The sequence below is a fragment of the Hyla sarda genome, chromosome 1 (assembly GCF_029499605.1).
Source record: "Hyla sarda isolate aHylSar1 chromosome 1, aHylSar1.hap1, whole genome shotgun sequence".
Classification (NCBI taxonomy): Eukaryota; Metazoa; Chordata; class Amphibia; order Anura; family Hylidae; genus Hyla; species Hyla sarda.
Genome location: NC_079189.1, coordinates 280,761,898 through 280,787,789, shown reverse-complemented (window position 1 = coordinate 280,787,789; position 25,892 = coordinate 280,761,898). Strand labels below are relative to the sequence as shown.

The window sequence follows — 25,892 nt, the reverse complement described above, 5'->3', positions numbered from 1 at the left end:
TTCTGAAGCTGAAATTGGCTGCAATTGTATCTCTGCATGGACACCTTAATTCTTATGGCCCACACGGACCTTATCGTAGTCAGCTGATGACTGTTCAGGTAATTTTTCGAGCGCCTCAGACTATGGACTCAAACTGGATATTGTGGTCTACCACGAGGCATGACATTTTATGATGTTTCCTGTGGATGTGCTTAAGTGTTGGAGATAAGAATACCCCATTTAAGGCTTTATGATAACATGGTCTGTTCTTCAGGCTAATGCATTGCAGATGTGGTTTCAATATACTAAAATGGGGCAAAAAGTGACGTTCGAAGCTATGGGGGGGGGGGGGTGAGAGTTATCAAAAATTGTGCAGAGGGAAAGCTTACCCATTTCCCATTGCAACCAATCCATGTATGCACCATTAATAACCAACCTCTGTTTCCCATCACTGAGCCAGCTACTTACCTACTTACACATTTTCCCCCATCCCCAATCCTTCTCATTTTATATACCAACCCTTTATGTGGCACGGTATGAAATGCTTTGGTAAGATCAAGATATACAACTTCTAGCGATTCACCCAGGTCCTGTCTTAAACACCCCCCCCCCCTCATAATAGCTGGTCATAATAGTTTACAGGAAATATCCCAGATAAGCTTTAACTGGTGCTGAATTATAAAGTACGGTAGTTTTCTTGGAGATCTAGTATAGCATCTCTTACATAATCTTCAGGTTACCCACGGTAGATTTTAAGATTACATAAATCTGTATTGGGCCCTTCTAGTTGGAGGCATTGGCTGGGAAGTGGCAGATGAGATGCACTAATCCCGGGGCCCTGTTTGGGAGATCTCGGGGTCCCACTTATCCCCTATCCTGTGGATAGGGGATAAGTGTTAAATGGCTGCAGATGCCCTTTAAACATGGGTTTGCTGTGTTGTGCTCTCCCACAATGCCCCAGTGTCTGATATACTACATCAAACTCTGATCTGCAGAATAAAGTGGTCTTCATTGATGGCCTTTTGATATGCTATATTATTAGATTGGAATTAACCCTCTAACTCAAATACTAAATTTTAGTAAAATTTTTACTGATTTCACTAGTCCACGTCATGTGCAGCTACCGCCATCTAAGGAGCCATAAGCAGAAGACCCCCATATAAAGTTTTGAGACAGTTATACCTGCAAGTGCACAGCCCAAGGATCAATGCTTAGTGAGGTTTCCTATTGCTGTATTTACCAGTTGTTTTGAATACCTTTTTATAAAACAGGACTTTGTAAATAACCTTAGTTAAGGTGCATAAAAGAAACTTCGTAAGATGCCTTATTAGAAAGAAATTCCTTTTTCTCCACTTAGGAGCAATTTCTCCTCCTAGCCACCCCAACCCTCTCTTTGCGTCTGCACTTTTCATTCACAATAATTTAACTGCAAAATCTGCTCACTGCAGGATCAGGTAACATGCTGTCCATTGATGTCTATAGAGATGATGGATGGGAGAAGGTGGTTCAGTGAGACAAACTTGTCGTATATGCCAAATGAAAGTTGTGTATTGGTCAAAAATGGTGCTGTTTCTCATGTACATACACAATAACTTAGAACTGGAACACATTCAGGGAGTCCCTAGCAGGCCCTTCTCTTGGGGGAACTAACTGGGGGAGTTCGATAAAAGCACATTCACACTTATTTTTCATCTGTGTTCGGCTCTAATATATGAACATTGCTTTCCGAATGATAACTGCTTCCCTTTGGTACGTTGGGTTCTTGTCATCTTTAGAAATGTAGCTGTCTTGTCCCTGGAGCACAGGGAGAAGAGGTAGAAACACTTGTGACGACAACAATGTGGCATGTTCCAACATTTTCCCTGTTGTCCATGCCGATAGCAGAGGCCATACCTGTTCCAACAGTGCATTCCTCTCCATGAATCACCACATGAGCTCATACAGAGATGTTGCAATCTGTAGTGAGTACTTGCTATTTCCCAACAGACATGAGGCAGGTGAGAATTTGGAGCATGTGATGTCGGCTAGACAGATTTATTTACTAAGGAATGCCACTTTAGGACAGGGTTGCAATGCTTCCTTCTGACCACACTTCACATACTGTTCACAACTCCTTTTAGGATAAAGGTGACCCATTGTGCGCAGGCTCATCACCTTGGTGGAATGGATCACATTGATGGGCAGTTTAGACCAGAGTTGGACGAAATCCAGTAACATAGTTCATAAGGTTGAAAAAAAGAGCAGAGTCCAAGTTCAACCTATAACCCTAATGAGTCCCTATTGAGTTGATCCAGAGGAAGGCAAAAAAAAAACTCATACTAGAGGTAAAAATTCCTTCCCGACTCCAAATATGGCAGTCAGAATAATCCCTGGATCAACGTTCTGTCCCTATAAATCTAGTATCCATAACCAGCGATGTTGTTGTTCTACAAAAATGCATCCAGACCCCTTTTGTACTCTTTTACAGAGTTCACCATTAGAGATGAGCGAACTTACAGTAAATTAGATTTGTCACGAACTTCTCGGCTCGGCAGTTGATGACTTATCCTGCGTAAATTAGTTCAGCCTTCAGGTGCTCCGGTGGGCTGGAAAAGGTGGATACAGTCCTAGGAAAGAGTCTCCTAGGACTGTATCCACCTTTTCCAGCCCACCGGAGCACCTGAAAGCTGAACTAATTTATGCAGGAAAAGTCATCAACTGCCGAGCCGAGAAGTTCGTGACGAATCGAATTTACTGTAAATTCGCTCATCTCTATTCACCATGACCAGCTCATACAGTAAAGAACCCCTGTCTGTTCTGGTGTAGAAACCTTCTTTCCTCTAGACATAGAGGATGCCCCCTTGTTATTGATACAGTCCTGGGTATAAATAAATCATGGGAGAGATCTCTGTACTGTCCCATTATATTTATACATAGTTATTAGGTCTCCCCTAAGCCTTCTTTTTTCTAAACTAAATAACTCTAATTCTGATAATCTTTCTGGGTACTGTAGTCCTCCCATTCCCCGTATTACTCTGGTTGCCCATCTTTTAACCCTCTCCAGCTCCACTATATCTTTCTTGTACACTGGTGCCCAGTACTGTACACAGTATTCCATGTGTGGTCTGACTAGTGATTTGTACAGCATTAGAATTATTTCCTTGTTGTGGGCATCTATGCCCCTATTAATGCACCCCATGATTTTATTAGCCTTGGCAGCAGCTGCCTGACACTGGTCACTACAGCTAAATTTACTATTAACGAAGACTCCTAAATCCTTTTCCATGTCAGTCGTCTCAAGTGTTCTCCCATTTAATACATAATCCCAGCCCGGATTTTTCTTCCCCATGTGCATTACCTTACATTTATGTGTTGAACCTAATCTGCCACTTCTCAGCCCAAACCTCCAACCTATCCAGATCCATTTGTAACAGTGCACTGTCCTCTATAGTGTTTACCGCTTTAGAGTTTAGTATCATCAGCAAAGATTGCTACTTTACTATTCAACCCCTCTACAAGGTCGTTAATAAATATATTAAATAGAACAGGACCCAAGACCCCTGTGGTACCCCACTAGTAACAGTCACCCAATCAGAAAAAGTACAATTACCGGGTTTCACCGAAAATAAGACCGGGTGTTATATTAATTTTAGTCACAAAAAGCACACTAGGGCTTATATTCAGGGTAGGGCTTATTTATTTACAGTACGGTATGTACACTGAACATGGCGGTTCCACAGTATTTACACACCCCATTATCACCATGTGATGGGCGCAGCGCTGCCCCCCCCCCCCCAACGTTTATCAGCCCAGCACCCCACATCGGGAGACTAATCGTATGTCACCCGCGAGTGCAGCTTCTCTTTTCTCCCCCCCCCCCCCCCCCCCCCCCCCCCGCCAAATAATTATCAGCCACTGCACTGTACTCTGTATTCCTGTGCCCAGGCTGCAAATCTAAAAAAAAAAAAAAAAAACTCTAACTTACCTTCGTCCTCCGTTCCCCTGTTGCTGAGGAACCGGCCTCATGGTCCCTCCGCTGTTCTTGCTGCTTCCTGGTGTTGTGACATCACAGAGCATTCAGCCTATCACCGGCCGCAGCGATGTCCAGCCTCTGCCGATGATAGGCTGAGCCGACAGTCATGCCAGAAGCCGGCCAGCGGCTTACATCACAGTGGTCTATGCCTATCATCGGCCGAGGCGGGACATCGCTGCGGCCAGTGATAGGCTGAAGGCTCTGTGACGTCCCAACACCAGGAAGCAGCAAGAACAGCGGAGGGACCATGAGGCCGGTTCCTTAGCAACGGGGGAACGGAGGACAAAGGTAAGTTAAAGTTTGTTTTTTAATATTTGCAGCCCGGGCATTGTCTAGGCCAGTGGTCTTCAACCTGCGGACCTCCAGATGTTGCAAACATTTGCAACATCTGGAGGTCCGCAGGTTGGCGACCACTGGTCTAGGTCTTTTTTTCGTGGTAGGGCTTATATTGCAGCCCACCCAGATAATCCAGCTAGGGCTTATTTTGGGGAAACACGGTAATAACCACCCTCTGTTTCCTATCACTGAGCCAGTTACCCACTTACACACATTCTCCCTCAGCCCCATCCTTCTCATTTTATGTACCAACCGTTTATGTGGCACTGTATCAAATGCTTTGGAAAAATCCAGATATATGACATCCAGCGATTCCCCCTGGTCCAGTCTGGAGCTCACCTCCTCATAAAAGCTGATCAGGTTAGTTTGACAGGACCGATCCCTCATAAAGCCATGCTGATATGGAGTCACACATTTATTTTTATTAAGATACTCTAGAATTGCATCCCTTAGAAAACCCTCAAACAATTTACATACAATGGAGGTTAAACTAACAGGTCTGTAATTCCCTGGGTCACCTTTTGACCCCTTTTTAAATATTGGTACCACATTTGCCATGCGCCAGTCCTGGTGAACAGTCCCTGTTACTATAGAGTCCCTGAATATAAAAAATAGGGGTCTATCACATTACTTAATATCTTTAGAACATGAGGGTGAATGCCATCTAGACCTGGCAATTTGTCTATTTAGATATTTTTTTGTAGGCGGCACTGTACTTCTTCCTGGGTTAGACCAGTGACCTGTACTGGGAAGTTTACCTTATCTCGCTGTATTTCACCTGGCATTTCATTTTCCTCGGTGAATATAGTGGAGAAGAATTTGTTTAATATATTTGCTTTTTCCTGATCCCCGTTTATAATTTCTTCCTCATCATTTTTTAAAGGGCCAACACTTTCATTTTTGATCTTTTTGCTATTTATATAGTTAAAGAACATTTTGAGGTTACCGTATAAGCCGAGTTTTTCAGCACGATTTTTCGTGCTGAAAACACCCCCCTCGGCTTATACTCGAGTGAACTCTCCACCCGCAGTGGTCTTCAACCTGCGAACCTCCAGAGGTTTCAAAACTACAACTCCCAGCAAGCCCGGGCAGCCATCGGCTGTCCGGGCTTGCTGGGAGTTGTAGTTTTGAAACCTCCGGAGGTCCGCAGGTTGAAGACCACTGCGGCCTTCGACATCATCCAGCCCCCTCTCACCCCCCTTTAGTTCTGTACAGTACTCACCTCCGCTCGGCGCTGGTCCGGTGCTGCAGGACTGTCTGGTGAGGAGGTCGTCCGGTGGGATAGTGGTTCCGGGCTGCTATCTTCACCGGGGAGGCCTCTTCTAAGCGCTTCGGGCCCGGCCCCAGAATAGTCACGTTGCCTTGACAACGACGCAGAGGTACGTTCATTGCCAACGTACTTCTGCGTCATCGTCCAGGCAACGCCTCTATTCTGGGCCCGCAGCGCGGAGAAGAGGCGCCCCCGGTGAAGATAGCAGCCCGGAACCACTCTCCCACCGGACGACCTCCCCACCGGACAGTCCTGCAGCACCGGACCAGCGCCGTGCGGAGGTGAGTACTGTACAGAACTAAAGGGGGGCGAGAGGGGGCTGGATGATGTCGAAGGCCGCAGTGGTCTTCAACCTGCGGACCTCCGGAGGTTTCAAAACTACAACTCCCAGCAAGCCCGGACAGCCGATGGCTGCCCGGGCTTGCTGGGAGTTGTAGTTTTGAAACCTCTGGAGGTCCGCAGGTTGAAGACCACTGCGGGCGGATGATGACAAGAGGATGATGAAGGGGGGGGGGGGATGATGAAGGGGGGTGTGTGGGATGATGACAAGGGGATGATGAAGGGGGGGGGGGTGGGATGATTACAAGGGGATGATGAAGGGGGTGGGGATGATGAAGGGGGGGTGTGGGATGATGACAAGGGGATAATGGCAGGTGATGATGATGATGAGGATGTTAATGTATACTCGGGTCGGCTTATACTCGAGTATATACGGTAGTCTTACGTTCTTTGGCAATGATTCTTTCTGTCTCTATTTTAGCGATTTTTCAGTTTTTTACATATTTTACATTTTTCTCGATAGCTTTTTAATGCTTCTTCACTGCTGTCCTGTTTTAGTAGTTTAAATGCTTTTTAATTTTTTTTAATTATTATTTATTGCCCATTTTGTGCACCCATATTGGTTTTCTTTTATTCCCATAAGGTAATTAAATCTTACTGTGAGAATTTAAGATATTTTTAAGTCTCCCATTTAAAGGGGTACTCCGGTAGTTAATTTTTTTGACTATGGCATCTTCTTTGTAAGTTTTTGTTTTTTTGCAATATTCATGTGTTATATGTTTTGGCAGCATGTGTGTGTTTTGCTACCTGTTTGTTGGGCAGGAATTTCTGTAGTTCAGTGTTTTCTTTTACTGTTGTCCATAGTCAGCCATGCTCGGAGTCTGTTGTGGACAAGATGTCATAGTTTTTTTTTTTTTTCTCTGCATGATAAATAAGCCACGCCCCCTCATCTCATCCAGCTGAGTACACAGCTCCTCCCCTCCCCCTGCTCTGTATTCTAAGGACACAGGTTTGCACAGGAGAAGGAACACAGAGAAGATAAGTGTGTTATCTGAAGGGGAGGATGACAGGGTGCACGGGCTGGGGATGTATGGATCAGTGTGCCTCCAGCTGTTGCTAAACTACAACGCTCAGCATGCCCTGACAGACTTTGGGCATGCTGGAAGTTGAAGACTTGCAACAGCTGAACGCACACTGGTTGGGAAACACTGTTCTAGCCTATTCAGCATAAACATCATGTTACACCAGTGTTTCCCAACCAGTGTGCCTCCAGCTGTTGCAAAACTACAACTCCTAGCATGCTCAAAGGCTGTCAGGGAATGCTGGGAGTTGTAGTTTTGCAACACCTGGAGGCACCCTGGTTGGGAAACACTGGTGTATCCCCTATTAGAGGTGTGGTGAACTACAACCCCAAGGAGACTACAGAGGTAGCATGCTGGTGTTACACCACAGACTGAAGACTCCTGAATGACACATGCTGGGATTTGTAGTCCCTTGTGTGTATGACAGTGTATTATTATATTAGTGTGCTGTGTATAAGGGGGCCGACCTGGGAAAATAGTAGGATGGGTAAAGGGCGGAACAAAAAAAGCCGCCCCAAACCAGCAAGGCATGTGGCATGCTGGGATTTGTAGTTTTCAGCACAGCAAGAAACAGGAAATAGAAGCAAAGATAGGAAAACAAAGTGGGGGATAAAAAGACAACAAAGAACTGAAATAGTTGCCTAAACAACAAGAATAGAAATGAAACAAAACAAATAGGGTAAGTCAAAAACGGAAAAACACGTTGACCACCGGAGTACCCCTTTAATGTCAGTATTCTTGTTCTTGAGAACATTATCCCATTTTATATTGTTAAAGGGGTACTCCGGTGGTCAACGTGTTTTTCCATTTTTGTCTTACCCTATTTGTTTTGTTTCATTTCTATTCTTGTTGTTTAGGCAACTATTTCAGTTCTTTGTTGTCTTTTTATCCCCCACTTTGTTTTCCTATCTTTGCTTTCCTTCTATTTCCTGTTTCTTGCTGTGCTGAAAACTACAAATCCCAGCATGCCACATGCCTTGCTGGTTTGGGGCGGCTTTTTTTTTGTTCCGCCCTTTACCCATCCTACTATTTTCCCGGGTCGGCCCCCTTATACACAGCACACTAATATAATAATACACTGTCATACACACAAGGGACTACAAATCCCAGCATGTGTCATTCAGGAGTCTTCAGTCTGTGGTGTAACACCAGCATGCTGCCTCTGTAGTCTCCTGGGGGTTGTAGTTCACCACACCTCTGTAGAGCATACACCAGTGTTTCCCAACCAGGGTGCCTCCAGGTGTTGCAAAACTACTACTACCAGCATGCCCTGACAGCCTTTGGGCATGCTAGGAGTTGTAGTTTTGCACCAGCTGGAGGCACACTGGTTGGGGAAACACTGGTGTAACATGATGTGTATGCTGAATAGGCTAGAACAGTGTTTTTTCAACTAGTGTATCTCCAGCTGTTGCAAATGTACAACTACCGGCATGCCCAAAGTCTGTCAGGGCATGCTAAGAGTTGCAGTTTTGCAACAGCTGGAGGCACACTGATTTGGAAACACAGGCATACACACACATAACAGGGACTACAACCTACAACTCCCATCATGTGTCATTCAGGAGTCCCCTCCCCGTTCACATAGAGATTCAGTATGAGATTTCTTCCCCTGCAGTCTGTACATCCCCGGCCCGTGCACCTTGTCATCCTCCCCTTCAGATAACACATTTATCTTTTGTGTTCCATTCTCCTGTGCAGATCTGCGTCCTCAGGAGCAGAGCAGGGGGGAGGGGAGATAAGGAGCTGTGTACTATGGCTTCTCATGCAGAACACCGGGAGGGGGGAGATGAGGGGGCGTGGCTTATTCCTGTCATGCAGACAGAGAAAAAAAAGCTCTGACGTCTTGTCCACAAGAGATTCAGAAGATTCAGAACATGGTGGACGACAGTAAAAGAAAACCCTCTGAACTACAGAAATTCCTGCCCTACAAACAGGTAAGAAAAACACATACATGCTGCCAAAACATATAACACATGTATATTGCAAAAAAACTAAACTTACAAAGAAGATGCCATATAGTAAAAAAAAATACCACCGGAGTACCCCTTTAAGGGCTGAGTTGATCGAACTTTGCCTTCCTAAAGTTCATTGTTTTTGTGGCCTGTTTACTTGCGTGTTAAATATACGTTCATATGGGGAGATTTATCGAAACCTGTGTAGAGGAAGAGTAGTGCAGTTGCCCAAAGCAACCAATCAGATCGCTTCTTAAATTTTTTTTAATTTTTTTTTTTAAACTGTCTCTGAAAAATAAGTGATCTGATTGGTTGCTACGTGCAACTGCAAAACTTTCTCTACACAGGCTTTGCTAATGTCCCCAATAATGTTTACATGTACAAGCTGTTAGAAAATATTTAGATGGGTTGTTTTGGACTCATCTGGTTAGTAGTTGTGGGTCTAGAGCAGTAAATCCCTGTTTACATATGTCTTTTGCACCTACAGACTAAGGCTTTACTGTTCTACTTATTGATCCTGGTTAATGTTCCCAACACCTACTGCAGAGGTTATTACTTGGGGACTCCACCTCTAACATTCTGTGCAGCCTACACCTATCAAACAATGGAATACTTTGTTATACCTGTGCTTTGCTTAGTGGTGCCACCCATTATCACAATGCAATCTGTTAAGTGTGAGCTGTGACCTACTTTACAGCAAAGTTAAAATCTTGAAGTAAGATAGATATGTACAATACTGCAGAAAATGGCTAATACACATATACACATATACACACACACACACACACACACACACACACACACACACACACACACACACACACACACACACACACACACACACACACACATATATATATATATATATATATATATATATATATATATATATATATATATATATATATATTCTGTCTCTCTCTGTCTCTCTCTGTCTCTCTCTGTCTCTCTCTGTCTCTCTCTGTCTCTCTCTGTCTCTCTCTGTCTCTCTCTGTCTCTGTAAAGGGGGGAATGTCAATTGTAAAGTCGCAGCTAAAGGTCTATGCTTGGAAGGGCTCTACTAAAACAAAAAACACCTACAGAGAGCTGCTATAAAAAAAAAAACTATAGTGAGGTTCAAAATGCAAAAAAGATATACTTTAAAGCAGTGTTTCCCAACCCAGTCCTCAAGGCACACCAACACTCCGGGTTTTTTCAGTTACTCCATTGGAATAGAACAGGGAAAAATAAAATCCTGGACTGTTGGTGTGCCTTGAGGACTGGGTTGGGAAACACTGCTTTAAAGTACAAAATTGACGGCCTAGCCTTGGATTAGGCAATCATTATCCGATCACTGGTGGTTTACCAAGCACTGCTCTGTACTTTTTTGCAGTGTCTGTGACCAGTATTGCTATTTACTTGTATAGATCTGAGCAGATGGGATCTGTAGTACTAGGCTTAGCCTCTACAAAAACTATCTGTCTAACAAACAATAAAGTGAGCTCCATTCATGGCTCCTTTTATCGGATGATTGACAGGGTGCTGAGTTAGACCCCACTCTGATCTTACTGGTGCTCCACCCGAAGGATGGGCCATTTATTTTGTAGACCTGGAGAACCCCAGGAATTTCAATGCTCATTGAATGAGCCGTTGGGTTTGTGGATATAATGCACATAACATAATGCATATATACATACATAATACAGATGTTACAAAATGTGTACAAAAACAATATAAAACATGAATCTACCACTTTTACTTCTAGTAAAGCTATTCATGATTTATCCATGTTGGTGTATTTACTTTTCTAGAAAATCGTTTTCTTCAGCATTTTGTTTTGTCTAAAGCAGCTGGGCTGTGCATGAAAGCCATACCACTTACCGGTCTTGTAGATATTCTACCCGCCAGCTATTTTTCCACCATTCTACCAAATCCTTTCCGCACCTGGTAACATAGATGTTAACCAGCTGACCACTAAGCATTTTCTTAGCAGTTTAGGAACCAAAGAATGGCCCCTTATATTGTGTGCTGTTTGTAGAGGACTGCATTGTGTAGTGAGGTTGTCTGTCACGGTTTCCCGTAGTGGGAAGAACATCTAATCTGACTGGGACAGTGAAGGCCAAGCAGCGTTTAATGAATACTGCCCTGTATAGAAGTCAACAGCCTGCACAAATTGTATTGATGGAACCGATGGTGACATGAGATCTCACTTCTTGTTGCCTTTATTACAACTCCAGAGTGACCCACTAAGTTTTAGGGTTTAAATGGGCATCTGTATAGAGGTTTAAAACAGGATGCCGAAGTATACTGTTAATGGGAGTAGCGGACCACATTAACTTCTATGGCTGAACTGAGTCACCTAGTGCCTCCATTGCAGGCCTGCCAGCTTGAAATAGAGCATAGGGCCCGATTGGAGTCACTAGGTGACTCAGTTCAGCCATAGAAATCAAGTTGGCATCCTGTGTTTTTGAGAGATGGCAACTGATACGTCTAATGGGAGCTCTAATGTAGTGTGAAACTACCCTGAGGCTATGTTCACACGCCAGACTCTCTGCATGAATTTATAGCCAATACACTTCAATGAGATCCTGCTGTCCCATTCACACAGCAGAATTTTCACAGCAGAAATTCCATTGACATGAATGGGCAATTCATTTCTGCAGAATTCTGTACAGAATTTCTGCTGTGTGAACATAGCCTTAGAAATGGGAGAGGATACACTTTGGTTTGCTGACTACATCACATAAGGATGCATATAATACTGTCTAAAGCATTGGCACTTCTAGTGGTACCTTTAAGAATGTAATTGGTGAACTGCAAGGAACCACACATGAAAAACCAAGGAGGGAGAGAAATTGTAGTAAATTCTAACTGGAAACTCTTTGCCAGGTGCTAGCTTTCGTTTTTTGCTGGTATTGTGGTGTTTTACTTCTGGAAATCATTGACCTAAATAAATCTTTGTAATGTTTTGATATGCCCTGGGTTTGAGCATGAATTGTAATAGATGGAACACTCAATAAACTGATGTATTTGTCTAAGGGGGCATTCACACCACATTTTTGCAATATTAGTTTTCTATGTGAAAACCGCATGGAACCGTATTGAAAACCATATGCCAAAAGATGCATCAGGTTGTATGTTTTGCATCCTGTACGGTTTTGTCAGTTTTTTTTTTCCTGTACCCAAAAATTAATTTTTTAATTTTTTTTTTTTTTTTAACATGGGCGTCAATGGGAACCGTACAGAACTGTGTGTGCGTACGGTTCCATCCGGTTTTTGACTCTGCAGGTTTTTTTTTCTTGAATTTCAATCAAACAAGTGAATCTTTATTCATAAATGAGTGAAAAGTTAAAAACTTATAAAATTTGTACATACGTTTTGACAGTTTAGTCCGGTTTTGAGAATCAGTTTTCATCAAAAACCTGATACGGGAACTGTATTGCAAAAACTTGGTGTGAATGCAGCCTTAGGAGGAAGAAAACGGAAACGGTCTTCTGTTTAATCTTCCTAGCGCTTGTTATGGATTTTAGAGATGAGCAAAGTTACAGTAAATTCGATTCGTCACAAACTTCTCGGCAGTTGCGGACTTTATCCTGCATAAATGAGTTCAGCTTTCAGATGCTCCGATGGGCTGGAGACTCTCCTAGGACTGTATCCACCTTTTCCAGCCCACCGGAATACCTGAAAGCTGAACTAATTTCTGCAGGCTAAAGTCCGCAACTGCTGAGAACTTCATGACTAATCGAATCACTGTAAATTCGCTCATCTCTAATGGATTTATCTTTAACGTACAGGCAAAGTTGCAAATTTTGGCGTAATTAAAAAAAAGTTAAAATTTTGCCAAAACATACACATAAATCAATGATGAATTCAATTTGTTACTTAATCTTATAGATCTATATATTGATTTTTTTTTATTTTATTTTTTTATTAGGGAAAAAAAAAATCTATTTATTACGTTTAAGTATTGTTTCGATTGCAGTAGGAAATGTAAGGGTGGTAGAACTCCATGCTGTTACCATTGGATGGCAGGCAATCTGTAATGTATTAGTTATCTTTCCGGCGATCAGCATTTTTGTCAGCTATTCCCACAGATGGCATCCTGCGGCCCTTATAACATTGCTCTCCAGGCTGTTTCCTGTCGGCCTGCCTTCCCATGCTGCCTTTACCTTATATGGAGAATCCTTACATTTTATAAAGGAAAGGTGGAGTTTCCATGATGAAGAGTTTGACTTTTATCGCACTCCAGCAGCGTAGTGTTGTGTAATGATAGAACCCTTAATAAAAGCTCGCCCCTTTCATTTCTCCAGTACTGTGAGTTAATAAATCTGCCTTCTCCTGCTCCAGTTTACTCCCTTTAAAGATAGAATATTGCATAAGCATATTGCTGAAATGATTGTGGCATCTGATGTCTATAGTTTGTTAGGGGATCTCGTTTCTTAGTACAACAACCAGTTGATTTATGGATCCTGATTCCTGTACTCATCCCTCTCCAAATGGAGCATTTTCTCTCTATTCTGCAGTGTAGATGTAGAATGTTTCATATTCTATTATTTAATTTCAGGCTGAAGGAGAGGTGGCTGCCTTAAACCGTCGTATCCAGCTGGTGGAAGAGGAGTTGGATAGAGCCCAAGAGCGTCTAGCTACAGCTTTGCAAAAACTGGAGGAAGCAGAAAAGGCAGCAGATGAAAGTGAAAGGTATTTATAGAGATGCACGTAAAATATCCTGTGACACATAACGAAAAATGTGGTTATGTTTTATGTCTTCTTCATCCCTGTTACCAATTTTACAAGTAAAAGTGCTTTAAGCATTGTAACACTATGAAACTATGTAAAAGAAAGACCTTGTCGCTAATAGCAACCAATCACAACACCTTTTGTTTCCTTTTCTACAAACCAAAGGCTGTTATAACTGTTGTGGTCGATATGGGCAATATAATATAATGACATGACTTGTCCCTCTTGATAATGGAGCAACAGTGCAAACGCTCAGCTACCACTCCAGTGATTTGCTATGGGACTTCCGAAAATAAACAAGTACGCTGCTTGGCTATCTGCATTAGTCACATACCAAGGGAATGCAGCAGTAGCATGGGTGCTGTCAATTCTTCCTAATGTAATTTCTGTTATTGTTCACAATAGTTACTGGCATGAACTACAGTAAAGATGCCGGGCTGTGGAGGCCCCGTCCGCTTTAATGCTAAGCCCATCCACTTTTTTTTCCCAAAGTGACAAGGATAGCGTAAACCAGTCAACTGTAACACCCATAATAGGCATAAACTGAATGTTCAGTTCCCTCCTATGTGTCAGTAAGCTTAGTAGTATAAAGGTTGTTATGGGAAAATCTCTCCACTTCTTCTTTTACAGTTTGATAAATCTGGGCCAATGAGTGCACAGTACAGAGATCCCTCTAGTTATCTTTTTACACCTAGGCCAGTTACCCTGACATGGGGGCATCCTCTACGTCTAGAGAATTTTTTTTTTTTTTTTACTATTATCATCATCGTAGACAGATACTTTATTGTAAGAGCAGTGAGACTATGAAACTGAAGGGCCTGGATGCCTTTCTTGACTAAATATAAGATCACAGGCTACAGGTACTAGAGTTCTGGAGGTAGGACATGGATCCAGACATTTATTCTGATTGCCACATTTGGAGTTGGGAAGGATGAGTAGAAAATGTTTCTACTAATATGGGACAGTTGAATAGGTGTTTTTGCCTTAGTTTGGGTTGACACAGTGGTATTCTAGGTGGGGCTTATCATGTTGCCCTATCCAACAAGGGCCAAAAGTCTCCATTTAGCCTCTGTCAGGGACACACTGTATTTGCTGTATGGATTAGTGGACGCATCCAATAAAAATGTACAACATGAGGCATACACAGAATTATTCCAGATATATATTTAAATATAGATAAATATATTTATTTTTGGGATATTTGCATCGAAGTGATGGCATTCTTGTATTTCTTACAATGGTATTTAATCTGTTTTTAATCTCCTATTGGATTTTGTTCCTTTTATTGATGATCAGTAAACAGTTTTGTTAACTTATTGCAAGATGTACTCTACAGACCATAATAATTGCAGCAGTGTACCCAGAGCTACAGTAGAGTATGTGTTCATGACAATACAGTTTTGTTGTTCTGTACACTTTTGCTAAACTAAGCTACCAATACAATGTTTGTCAGTCATGACTGTGCTCGTAACAACGTTGGCTTTTCTGATTGTCACAAAAGAGATTCTGAGGTTTTAGAAAGTTTTTTTGAATTATTTTATTTATTTTAAAATGCAAATGATTGTTCAGTACAACACTTTAAAAGCGAAGAAATGTATATACTGTGTTTTCAATAGGGCTGCAGCTAACGATTATTTTAATAGATTATTTGTCGATTATCTTATCGATTAATCTGCCAAAATATGGGGTTCAGCTGATTCTACTTGAAGAATTATGTACAATGGCCATATTAAAAGTATTCCAGCATGTGATGTGACCAAACAGCAATTTTTGACTTTTTATTTATTTAAATTTTTTTACGCCGCTTGCTATACAGGGTCACTATTAATGATCCTGTACAGAAACCAGTGTAAATTTGATGTTGCTGCATGGGTAACTGTCTGAACTATTAAAATTAAATGTTCGTAAATCATTAACATTTTATTTTAATAGTTCAGACAGTCAGCCATGTGGCAATATCAGATATGTAAAAAAATAAAATTTATTTTACCATTTTTGTATAGCAATAGGAAAAGGTGGCGCTAATTTTTATTGGGGGGGCGGTTTATTTACATTTAGTTTTTACTTTACACTTTTTCTATAGTACTCCTATACACATGGGGGGGTATTTGCAGACCAACCCATGTCTGTAAAAAAGACACTAGGATGCAATGCTCTGCACCCTCCCATGTGTATAGCAGTGTATATGTACTACAAACACACTGTTTTACCCATGGAGGTTATGTGCAGAGCATTGCACCCTTGTCTGGAATGCTCTGCACAAACCCTCACTGGTAAAGCGGTATGCACTGCTTACCGATATACACATAGGAGTGTATGCAGAGCGTTGCACCCTTGTGTCTGTAGTACAGACACAAGGGAGCAATGCTCTGCACATACCCCCATGGGTATAGTAGTATATGTGTGTACTACATGCACACTGCTATACACATGGTAGTATGTGCAGAGCATTGCATCCTAGTGTCTGTACTACAGACACAGGGGTGCAAGGCTCTGCACACACTGCTATACACATAGGGGTATATGCCGAGCATTGCACCCCCTGTGTTTGTAGTACAGACACTAGGATGCAATGCTCTGCACATACTACCATGTGTATAGCAGTGTGCATGTAGTACACACTTACACTACTATATACATGGGGGTATGTGCAGAGCATTGCATCCTAGTGTCTGTAGATGACACTAGGGTGCAATGCTCTGTAGATACCCCCCCCCCATGTGTGTGTCAATAAGCAATGCGGCAGTAATAGGGGCAGGGCGCATTAAACTGTAGGAAACTGTCCTACCGGTGGCAGTAGTACGGAGTCCTCCACGGCAGGCTGAGGCTCCATAAGTGTAGAGCGTCCACAAGGGGAGGGGAGGAGTTCAGAGAAGCAGCCGCACACGTGATTGGTGAGCAGTGGATAGCAGAGTGGGACAGGGACTAAACTAACTGAACAGAGGCTGCGGCGGTGCGGACTAGCGTCTGACCGCGCGCCCACAGCAGTGTTATCACAGCCGGCACCCGGCGAACGAATCGGCTGATTATTTGATAACTGGATTCGTCGACAACTAATCCAGTTATCGAATTTTATCAATAACATCGATTAATCGTTGCAGCCCTAGCTTTCAAACAAAGGATTACTGTGGAATTGTGAGTGACTGATAAACCAAACAGTAGACAGGGTTTTTTTCCATATAAAATGTAACTTTTATATTCTATTTTAACAGAGGAATGAAGGTAATAGAAAACAGGGCCATGAAGGATGAAGAAAAAATGGAAATCCAAGAAATGCAGCTCAAGGAAGCCAAACACATTGCGGAAGAAGCAGACCGTAAATATGAGGAGGTAAAAAGCTCTGCACAACAATTAATGAATAATATTTAAATGAACTCTTTATATAGCTTTTTATCAGCACTATTGATGTACCATTCTGCTAATACATAGAATATATGTTCATTAAAGGGGTTATCCAGGGATAGAAACACAGAGCTAATTTCATTCAAAAACAGCACCACTGTTGTCCTTAAGGTTTTGTGTGGTATTACAGCTTGGCTCCAGTTACCTCAGTGTAACTGAGCATGCAATACCACACTCAACCTGAGGACAAGTGTGGTGTTGAAATTGGAAAAAATTAGTTATGGGTTTCTATCCCTGGATAAACCCTCTTTAAGTTAAGGTTAAAGGTGAATACACATTAGACAGTACTAATTATTTTTTGCACATGATGCAGCAGGTAAAATAAATAACATTTGTAATTCACTCCATGTGTGAAGAAAACCCAAAATTGTCACTTTAATTGCTTTATAAATCTGGCCACTAGGTGTCTCTCTTCTCGTCCAGACCGCATTCTGTCTGCTCAAAAGCACAGACTTTTGGTCTCCTGCTGGACTGGCGGGAGACCAAACTCAGGAAGTGCAGTCTAGCCATAGGCAGTGAATAGCACTCACTCTCCTCGTTTCATACACAGGCAAAGAGCAAGTGTTATTCACTGCCTATGGCCAGACCGCACTTCCTGAGTTTGGTTTCCTGCCAGTCCAGCAGGAGACAAAAATCTGTGCTTTTAACTGAATGCAGTCTGGACCAGGGAGACCCCTAGTGGCCAGATTTATAAGGCCATGAAAGTGACATATAAAAAGACATATATAATTTGCTTTTTTGTTTAACAGGGAGTAAATTACAAATCTTATTTTTTTTTTACCTGCTTTATCATATGCCAAAAAAATAATTTTAATGACCGCGCCCATTTAAAGCTAATGTGTGTTGTGTTTTTTTAGGTTGCACGAAAATTGGTCATCCTTGAGGGAGAGCTGGAGAGAGCAGAGGAGCGTGCAGAAGTATCTGAACTGTAAGAATTAATATTTTGCCTTCCTTCTACATGTTTTCAAATCAACTGGTGCCAGAAAGTTATTCAGATTTCTACATGCTGTAGTTGCTGTTGTTGCTGTTTTAGTTGTCTTTAAATTCAGAGAATGATTATATAAAATTGAGCTCTGAATCTTTGTTACTAGAGATGAGAGAACTTACAGTAAATTCGATTCATCACGAACTTCTCTGCTTGGCAGTTGATGACTTATCCTGCATAAATGAGTTCAGCTTTCAGGTGCTCCGGTGGGCTGGAAAAGATGGATACATTCTTAGGAAAGAGTCTCCTAGGAATGTATCCACCTTTTTCCAGCCCAAGGGAGCACCTGAAAGCTGAACTCATTTATGCAGGATAAGTCATCAACTGCCGAGCCGAGAAGTTCGTGACGAATCGAATTTACTGTAAGTTTGCTCATCTCTATTTGTTACCTTTGGTTGAGTCCTGCCTGCAGTGAAAGAATTCTCTCTACCCCAGTGGTTTATGGGGTAAGCACTTTCCATGACCCATACCTTCAGGGCAGTTCCGATTATGAATGAAACCTGTGTTAAAAGTTCTTAACAGGTGCTTAGTGTATTATGGAATTTGTCCCTAGGTGTTGGGTCACATAACTGACTTCCTAGTGTATGGCTTTATTTAGAAATTGCAAAACAGGTGAAAGAACAAAGCTGTTGTTTTTTTTAGAATGTTCTTGTATACTGTAATATAAGATTCTCTGTACTCCAAATGTCTTAAATGGGTACGGTCAGATCCAAAAACTTGTTATGTTACTGATGAAAATTAAGGATGTTTTGTAATATGGTTGTTTAACCATATTAAAAGAACACCACCCCTGAAAATCCCACCACAAGGGGGTCCCCATACCTACTGAGTCACTAACCAGTCCTGCAGCAGCATCATGCTTGTCCAAGAGTCATGAACCAAAGATGACCGGACACGCCAATCACCTCCCACCACCACAAGGGAGGGACAGGCCCCCTTCCTCTGAGAGGATTTCTAACACTGTGAGCTAAGGAAAAGAGATTTTTATAATATAGATGTTAGAGGCATGAGAATTAGATGTACATGGTCAGCATCAGGTATTGAGTAACACTAGTAATAATTTTTTTTTTTTTTTTTTTTTTTTTTATTGCAGTAAGTGTGGAGATCTGGAGGAAGAACTAAAAAATGTCACAAACAATTTAAAATCTCTGGAGGCCCAGTCTGAAAAGGTAAAGGCACCAGAACTAAAGCATGAGTAATGTAAAGTCTGCACAGCGCAGGTTCTACAGTTGTGCAATAAATGATGTTAATTGGAATACCTCCATTTAAATAATTAGTCATGCATGCAAAACCCCAACTGCAGGAATAACACTACACGTTGGGCCATTTATATGGATACGCCTTAATAAAATGGGAATGGTTGGCGATATTAACTTCCCCTTTGTGGCACATTAGTATATGTGAGGGGGGGAAACTTTTCAAGATGGGTGGTGACCATGGCGGCCATTTTGAATCCAACTTTTGTTTTATTAATAGGAAGAGGGTCATGGGACACATCAAACTTATTGGGAATTTCACAAGAAAAACAATGATGTGCTTGGTTTTAACGTAACTTTATTCTTTCATGAGTTATTTACAAGTTTCTGACCACTTATAAAATGTGTTCAATGTGCTGCCCATTGTGTTGGATTGTCAATGCAACCCTCTTCTCCCACTCTTCACACACTGATAGCAACACCGCAGGAGAAATACTAGCACAGGCTTCCAGTATCCGTATACACTGCTATATACTACTATATACACCGCAGGAGAAATGCAAGCACAGGCTTCCAGTATCCGTATACACTGCTATATACTACTATATACACTGCAGGAGAAATGCGAGCACAGGCTTCCAGTATCCGTATACACTGCTATATACACTGCAGGAGAAATGCTAGCACAGGCCTCCAGTATCCGTAGTTTCAGGTGCTGCACATCTCGAATCTTCACAGCATAGACAATTGCCTTCAGATGACCCCAAAGATAAAAGTCTAAGGGGGTCAGATCGGGAGACCTTGGGGGCCATTCAACTGGTCCACGACGACCAATCCACTTTCCAGGAAACTGTTCATCTAGGAATGCTCCGACCTGACACCTGACAAGATGGTGGACCACCACATTATGGGGGTCCGAGCATTCCTAGATGTAAGTTTGCATGTATAAGTTGACATACTTTATGCTAAAATTGCGCACCAAAATGTTAGCACTTTTTTAGTGCTGTCGTTCAATTAAACTACAACCATGTGCTAGTAAGCCATGCCCCTTAGGTCAGGCAGGATTCTAAAGTGTATAAAGCATACAAGTGGTGATATTGTGTAAGACAGTTTTTGCCTCAAATGGCACAAAGTTGTTGGCTCAGTTTATTTCCCTCTCCCACTATTTAGGGAATTCTAAATACAGCAAGGTGCCTTTTTACAATGTTAAATTGGTATGCTTTCACTTTAACTGAATACAGACTAGGAAAAGTTACATTTAGACTTGTATCCTTGAATACACACATGAATGAAACTTCATGAATGGATAATAATATTGAATTACATTTTTTTTTTTCTTTTTAAGTATTCTGAAAAAGAAGATAAATATGAAGAAGAAATCAAGATATTAACAGACAAACTCAAAGAGGTAACCTTCATTACAAAAGAGAAATCTATGGAAATCTGCATAGTACTGTTATGTATATGTGTTAAGAAATGCAAAAGTACTAGGCCAGTACATAGTTTGCTGTCTATATTTTTACTTCTGACTTATGTTCAACAGGCAGAAACTCGGGCTGAATTTGCAGAAAGAACAGTTGCCAAACTAGAAAAATCTATTGATGACCTTGAAGGTAAACTAGACTTTACATTTTTGATCCTATTATATATTTTAGATTACAATTTTTATTATTTAAGTGTTTAAATATTTATAAAATATACCTAACATGTAATAGGGTACAGAACTAATATACAGAATCCCTTAGTTCTCCCTTAAGGGTGATAGGTTAGAGAGTGGGGTGCACAAAATTGAGGTGTTGGACAGCCTTACTACATTAAACCACCAGAATAAGCTCTGCGTGGAACTTTTTTTAAATTTTTTTTTTTAACCTGCTCCCACTGGATTCCTGACTATTACCACCAGCTCCTGCAAGGTGTTTGTCCAATCCCGTCCGCTCCAGCTAACATGTTCCCCCTTCCCCCTGTGCCATTTTTAACTCCTGCCGATCCCCTCTGTGCCATTTTAATTCCCTCCCTCTGATCCCCTTGCTGTTTCTCACCTGTCCAGTGGGCTCCTGCACAGTCCCAGTGGGTCAAACGCCTTCTGCACTGACTAGTGCATACTCCTGTTCCGCAGCTGACTTGTCAGGGGCATTACTTGTTGGTGTCGGCAGCAGCCTCCACTCTTGTTGGTGCAATGACCCAGTTTGTAGCCTGTCAAAGAGGCTGGGTCTGCGGTGCGGGAGTGTGTGGGATTTGCAAGACCTGACCGCACCTGCATGGTTTTTTATTCCCAATACAAGGCTCTACTGCAGAGTATCTTGCTAGTTTTTCTTCCATATATTTGGAAACTATACAGCCTTCCAGTGCTAAAAACTGGATTTTGATCTCAGACCTATATGACTGTTATTTGTTTGTTTTTTGCCAGATTTTGCCAAAAATCCTATGCACCTTTTGATGGCAACCATTTAATCTTATAGGGAAGAGTTTTCACCCTAGCAGTGCTAATCCTACAGATTTGTATGATCACATGAAGGGAACTGTATGGAGTACCTATTAGTATTGCAATGTCATGGTTTTTCATGGGCTTTGGTGGCATTTCAGCCCATCAGGTTAAGAATAGTACTGGTCCCAGAGGAAAAGCAGCCATGTTCTAAAACAAATCTTTTAAAGGGGTACTCCGCCCCTGGCATCTTATCCCCTATCCAAAGGATGGTGGATAAGATGTTGGATCGCCACGGTCCTGTGGCACCCCACTATGATTACTGCGCAGAGCGAGTTCGCTCTGTGCGTAATGACGGGCGATACAGGGGCCGGAGCAGTGTGACGTCATGGCTCCGCCCCTCATGACATCACGGCCCGTCCCCTTAATGCAAGTCTATGGCAGGGGGCGTGACGACCGCCACGCCCCCTCCATAGACTTGTATTGACGGGGTGGGCCATGACGTCACGAGGGGTTGCTCCGGCCCCTGTATCGCCCGTCATTACACACAGAGCGAACTCGCTCTGCGCAGGAATCATAGTGGGGTGCCGCAGTGGCGATCCCCGGGGTCCCAGCAGCGGGACCCCGGCGATCTGACCTCTTATCCGCTATCCTTTTGGATAGGGGATAAGATGTCTAGGGGCGGAGTACCCCTTTAACATTGTACTTTTATTTTTATTTTTTTAAGTAAATATATTTTGCATTGTGTGTAATATTTTGTTAGGGCTAGTTTTGATAACAATTGTGAGTACTAGAATAACTTCTAGAGGTGAGCGAAGTTACAGTAATTTGATTCGTCACAAACTTCTCGGCTTGGCAGTTTCTGACTTTAGCCTGCCTAAATTAGTTCAGCTTTCAGGTGCTCCGGAGGGCTGGAAAAGGTGGATACAGTCCTAGGAGAGTCTCCTGAAAGCTGAACTCATTAATGCAGGCTAAAGTCAGCAACTGCCAAGCCGAGAAGTTCGTGACTAATGTAACTTCGCTCATCTCTAATAACTTCAGTCCTCTTCCCTCAATTGAGGGAATTCAGTTTAACTTTGTATAACTTTTGGACATTTGTTGCCCTGAGAATTATTTATATTGTACAATAAATCTGTGTAGTAACTAGATTTCTTTCTTTTCTATGGTTCTTTCATACTGTTCTACATCTGTACTCGACCCTTCTCCTGTCCTTCTGAATGATTCCTGCTTCTTCTCTGATAGATGAATTGTATGCCCAGAAGCTGAAGTACAAGGCTATCAGCGAGGAGCTAGACCATGCTCTTAATGACATGACCTCATTGTAGACAACCTAATTGGTTCAATGTCATGTGACTCAAGTTTTCTGTCAGCTATTAATCTTTCTGTGAATTTCTGCACTTATCTTACAATAAAAATCTTCCTGCACCCTTTCATTTCTTCTTTTTCCGTTTCTTTATAATTTGTATGCATGTATAAAAGGGCAATCACTTTCCAAACATGAGATCTACTATTATATTTCACAAAAGTACAAAATACTCCTGATTTGTGTTTTTTTTATTTTTGTGTACAGTGTCCACAAATACAAAAGGAGCCCACAAATTTCCTCCCCTTTTACTTGCATGGATACTCATTATGTTGTTCATGCTTTAAAGGGGTATTCTGGGCAAAAAACATTTTATCCCCTATCCAAAGGATAGGGGATAAGATGTCTGATCGCGGGGGTCCTGCCCCCGCGATCTCCCTGCAGCAGCCCGCGTTCTATGCGGGAGCTGCGTCTCCAGTTTCGGAAACCTATGTGTTTCCGGGACTGGGGCCGTCAGTCACGCTACCTCCCATAGACATGAATGGAGGGGGTGTGGCGTGACGTCACATCCCCTCCCCATTCCCGGGGGTTCCCGAAACTGGAGATGCAGCTCCCGCATAGAATGCGGGTGCTGCAAGGAGATCGCTGGGGGTCCCAGTGGCGGGCCCCCCACGATCAGACATAAAATGTTTTTACCCGGAATACCCCTTTAATCTCACTAAAGTTAAGTTCTTTTCCACTTTTGTAAATATGTAGATACTTCATTTTTATGTGTTTCTTTCAGACAAACTGGCAAATGCCAAAGAAGAAAACCTGGGAATGCACCAAGTTTTGGACCAAACATTACTAGAGCTCAACAATTTATAATGCAAAGTGAAGACAGTTGTGCACACGTGACTCCTTCCTTTAATGTCTTACAATCTCTCACTTTTAATTCTTAACATTCCAGGGGAAAACTGCAATGACTGCGACCAAATATTTTATTTTTTAAAGAAGCTGTTCACAATGATAAGCTTATAAACCTGATGTTAAGTTAATGCATTTTTTAAGAATTCTTTTTATACTAAGGTCCCATGTACATTTAAAGCTAGAATAATCACATGTTCTGTTTGTCTTTATGTTATTCTGTTACATGACCAGTGTGTTGGTATAACAATACAAACAATGTCCTAGGAACTGTTAAATGTCATCAAAAAAATGCAACCAGAAAGTGTTAATTATAATATTTTTATTGTTTATGAAGAAAAAAAATACTTAACTGGATAAGTTAATGTGGCTTAAAAGTCCAAATTAAATATAAAATGAAAGTTGTCAGTATGCTTTGACATTCAATCAGATGTAAAACCGTATTGAAACACCAGGTATAAACTTTGCTACGTCGTCAGTAGAGATGAGCTAACTTCCAGTAATTTGATTCGTCACAAACGTCTTGGCTCAGCATTTGCGGACTTTAGCCTGCATAAATTCAGCTTTCAGGTGCTCGGGTGGGCTGGAGACTCTCTCCTAGGACTATATCCACCTTTTCCAGCCCTCCGGACCACCTGAAAGCCCCAAGACTAGCACAGATCCTTCCTAAGCATGTCCATTAATGTCTGGAAGGTATGTACTAAAATCACCTTATTGTGGATAACCCCTTCAGAACAATGTACTTGGCGCACCACCAGGACATAAATCTACGTCCTGGTGGAAATGGCGGACATCAGCAATCACACTGATGTGCGCCATTAACCGCCTCAGATGCCGTGATCAATACAGCTATTGAAATGACTGATCTGATTGCCTGCAGGGATCAGATCAGCTAAGATTGCGGCTGGAGGTCCCCTTTCCTGACTCTGCTGCTCTCCTGTGGTCTTCTGCTCTGATCTGCCTTCCAGCAGACCAGAGCAGAAGATTGCCCATAATACTGATCAGTGCTATGCCTATGCATAGTACTGAACAGTATAAGCAATATAATGATTGCTATAGATAGTCCCCTATGGGGACATAATAAGTTAAAAGTATGTAATAAATAAAAAAAAATACTAAAACGAAAAGTTGGCCTGGTCCTTAAGGCCAAAATGGGCTGTGTTCTTAACCCCTTAACGACGCAGGACGTATATTTACGTCCTGCGCCGGTTCCCGCGATATGAAGCAGGGTCGTGCTGCGACCCCCGCATCACATCGCGTCGGTCCCGGCGCTCATCAATTGCCGGGACCCACGGCTAATACCACACATCGCCGATCGCGGCAATGTGCGGTATTAACCCTTTAGAAGCGGCGGTCAAAGCTGACCGCCGCTTCTAAAGTGAAAGTATCCCGGCTAGTCAGTCGGCTGTTCGGGACCACCGCGGTGAAATCGCGGCATCCCGAACAGCTTACAGGACACCGGGAGGGCCCTTACCTGCCTCCTGTGTCCGATCGACTAATGACTGCTCCGTGCCTGAGATCCAGGCAGGAGCAGTCAAGCGCCGATAACACTGATCACAGACGTGTTAATACATGCCAGTGATCAGCATAGGAGATCAGTGTGTGCAGTGTTATAGGTCCCTATGGAACCTATAAGGCTAGGTTCAGACTACCGAATTTCCGACAAATTCAGACGTAAAATTTCCATCAGAAATTCCGCTTGCTAAAATGTCTAGTGTAGTGAATGGTTTTCCGTTCACAAATTCACACTTCGGAATTTGTGAAGCGGAAAATCCGCTTTGAAAATCCGCTAGAAAATTTCCCCCTGAAGAAAGGGGTTGCTCTTTCTTCAGGCGGAAATCCGAGCGGAACACATAGCAGTCTATAGGAGACTGCAGCGTCCGCGCGGTCCTAGCTCCGACTAATTCAGTCGGCACAGGCGGAACTCGGAATCTCCAAGCGGAAATTTTCTGCCCGAAGATTCCGTAGTCTGAACCTAGCCTAACACTGCAAAAAAAAAAGTGTTAATAAAAGGTCATTTAACCCCTTGAATCACCCCCCTTTTCCCATAAA

General features: G+C 42.3%; 1 protein-coding gene across 9 annotated transcripts in view; it reads left to right on the top strand.

Annotated features, from left to right (window-relative positions):
- TPM4 (tropomyosin 4) overlaps positions 1-24,245 on the top strand; it is a 103,202-nt gene extending 78,957 nt beyond the window's left edge. For 7 of the 9 annotated variants that reach the window (XM_056573421.1, XM_056573486.1, XM_056573440.1 and 4 more), the window contains 7 exons: positions 13,454-13,587; positions 16,839-16,956; positions 17,886-17,956; positions 19,107-19,182; positions 20,555-20,617; positions 20,753-20,822; positions 23,719-24,245. In XM_056573421.1, coding sequence (XP_056429396.1) covers positions 13,454-13,587; positions 16,839-16,956; positions 17,886-17,956; positions 19,107-19,182; positions 20,555-20,617; positions 20,753-20,822; positions 23,719-23,801 — 615 coding nt within the window. In that variant the 3' untranslated portion in view covers positions 23,802-24,245. Of the gene's footprint in view, positions 1-13,453; positions 13,588-16,838; positions 16,957-17,885; positions 17,957-19,106; positions 19,183-20,554; positions 20,618-20,752; positions 20,823-22,873; positions 23,170-23,718 lie in introns of those variants that run through there. The other 2 variants (XM_056573416.1, XM_056573448.1) reach the window with 2 other exon arrangements.
- Positions 24,246-25,892: the final 1,647 nt, after the last annotated feature.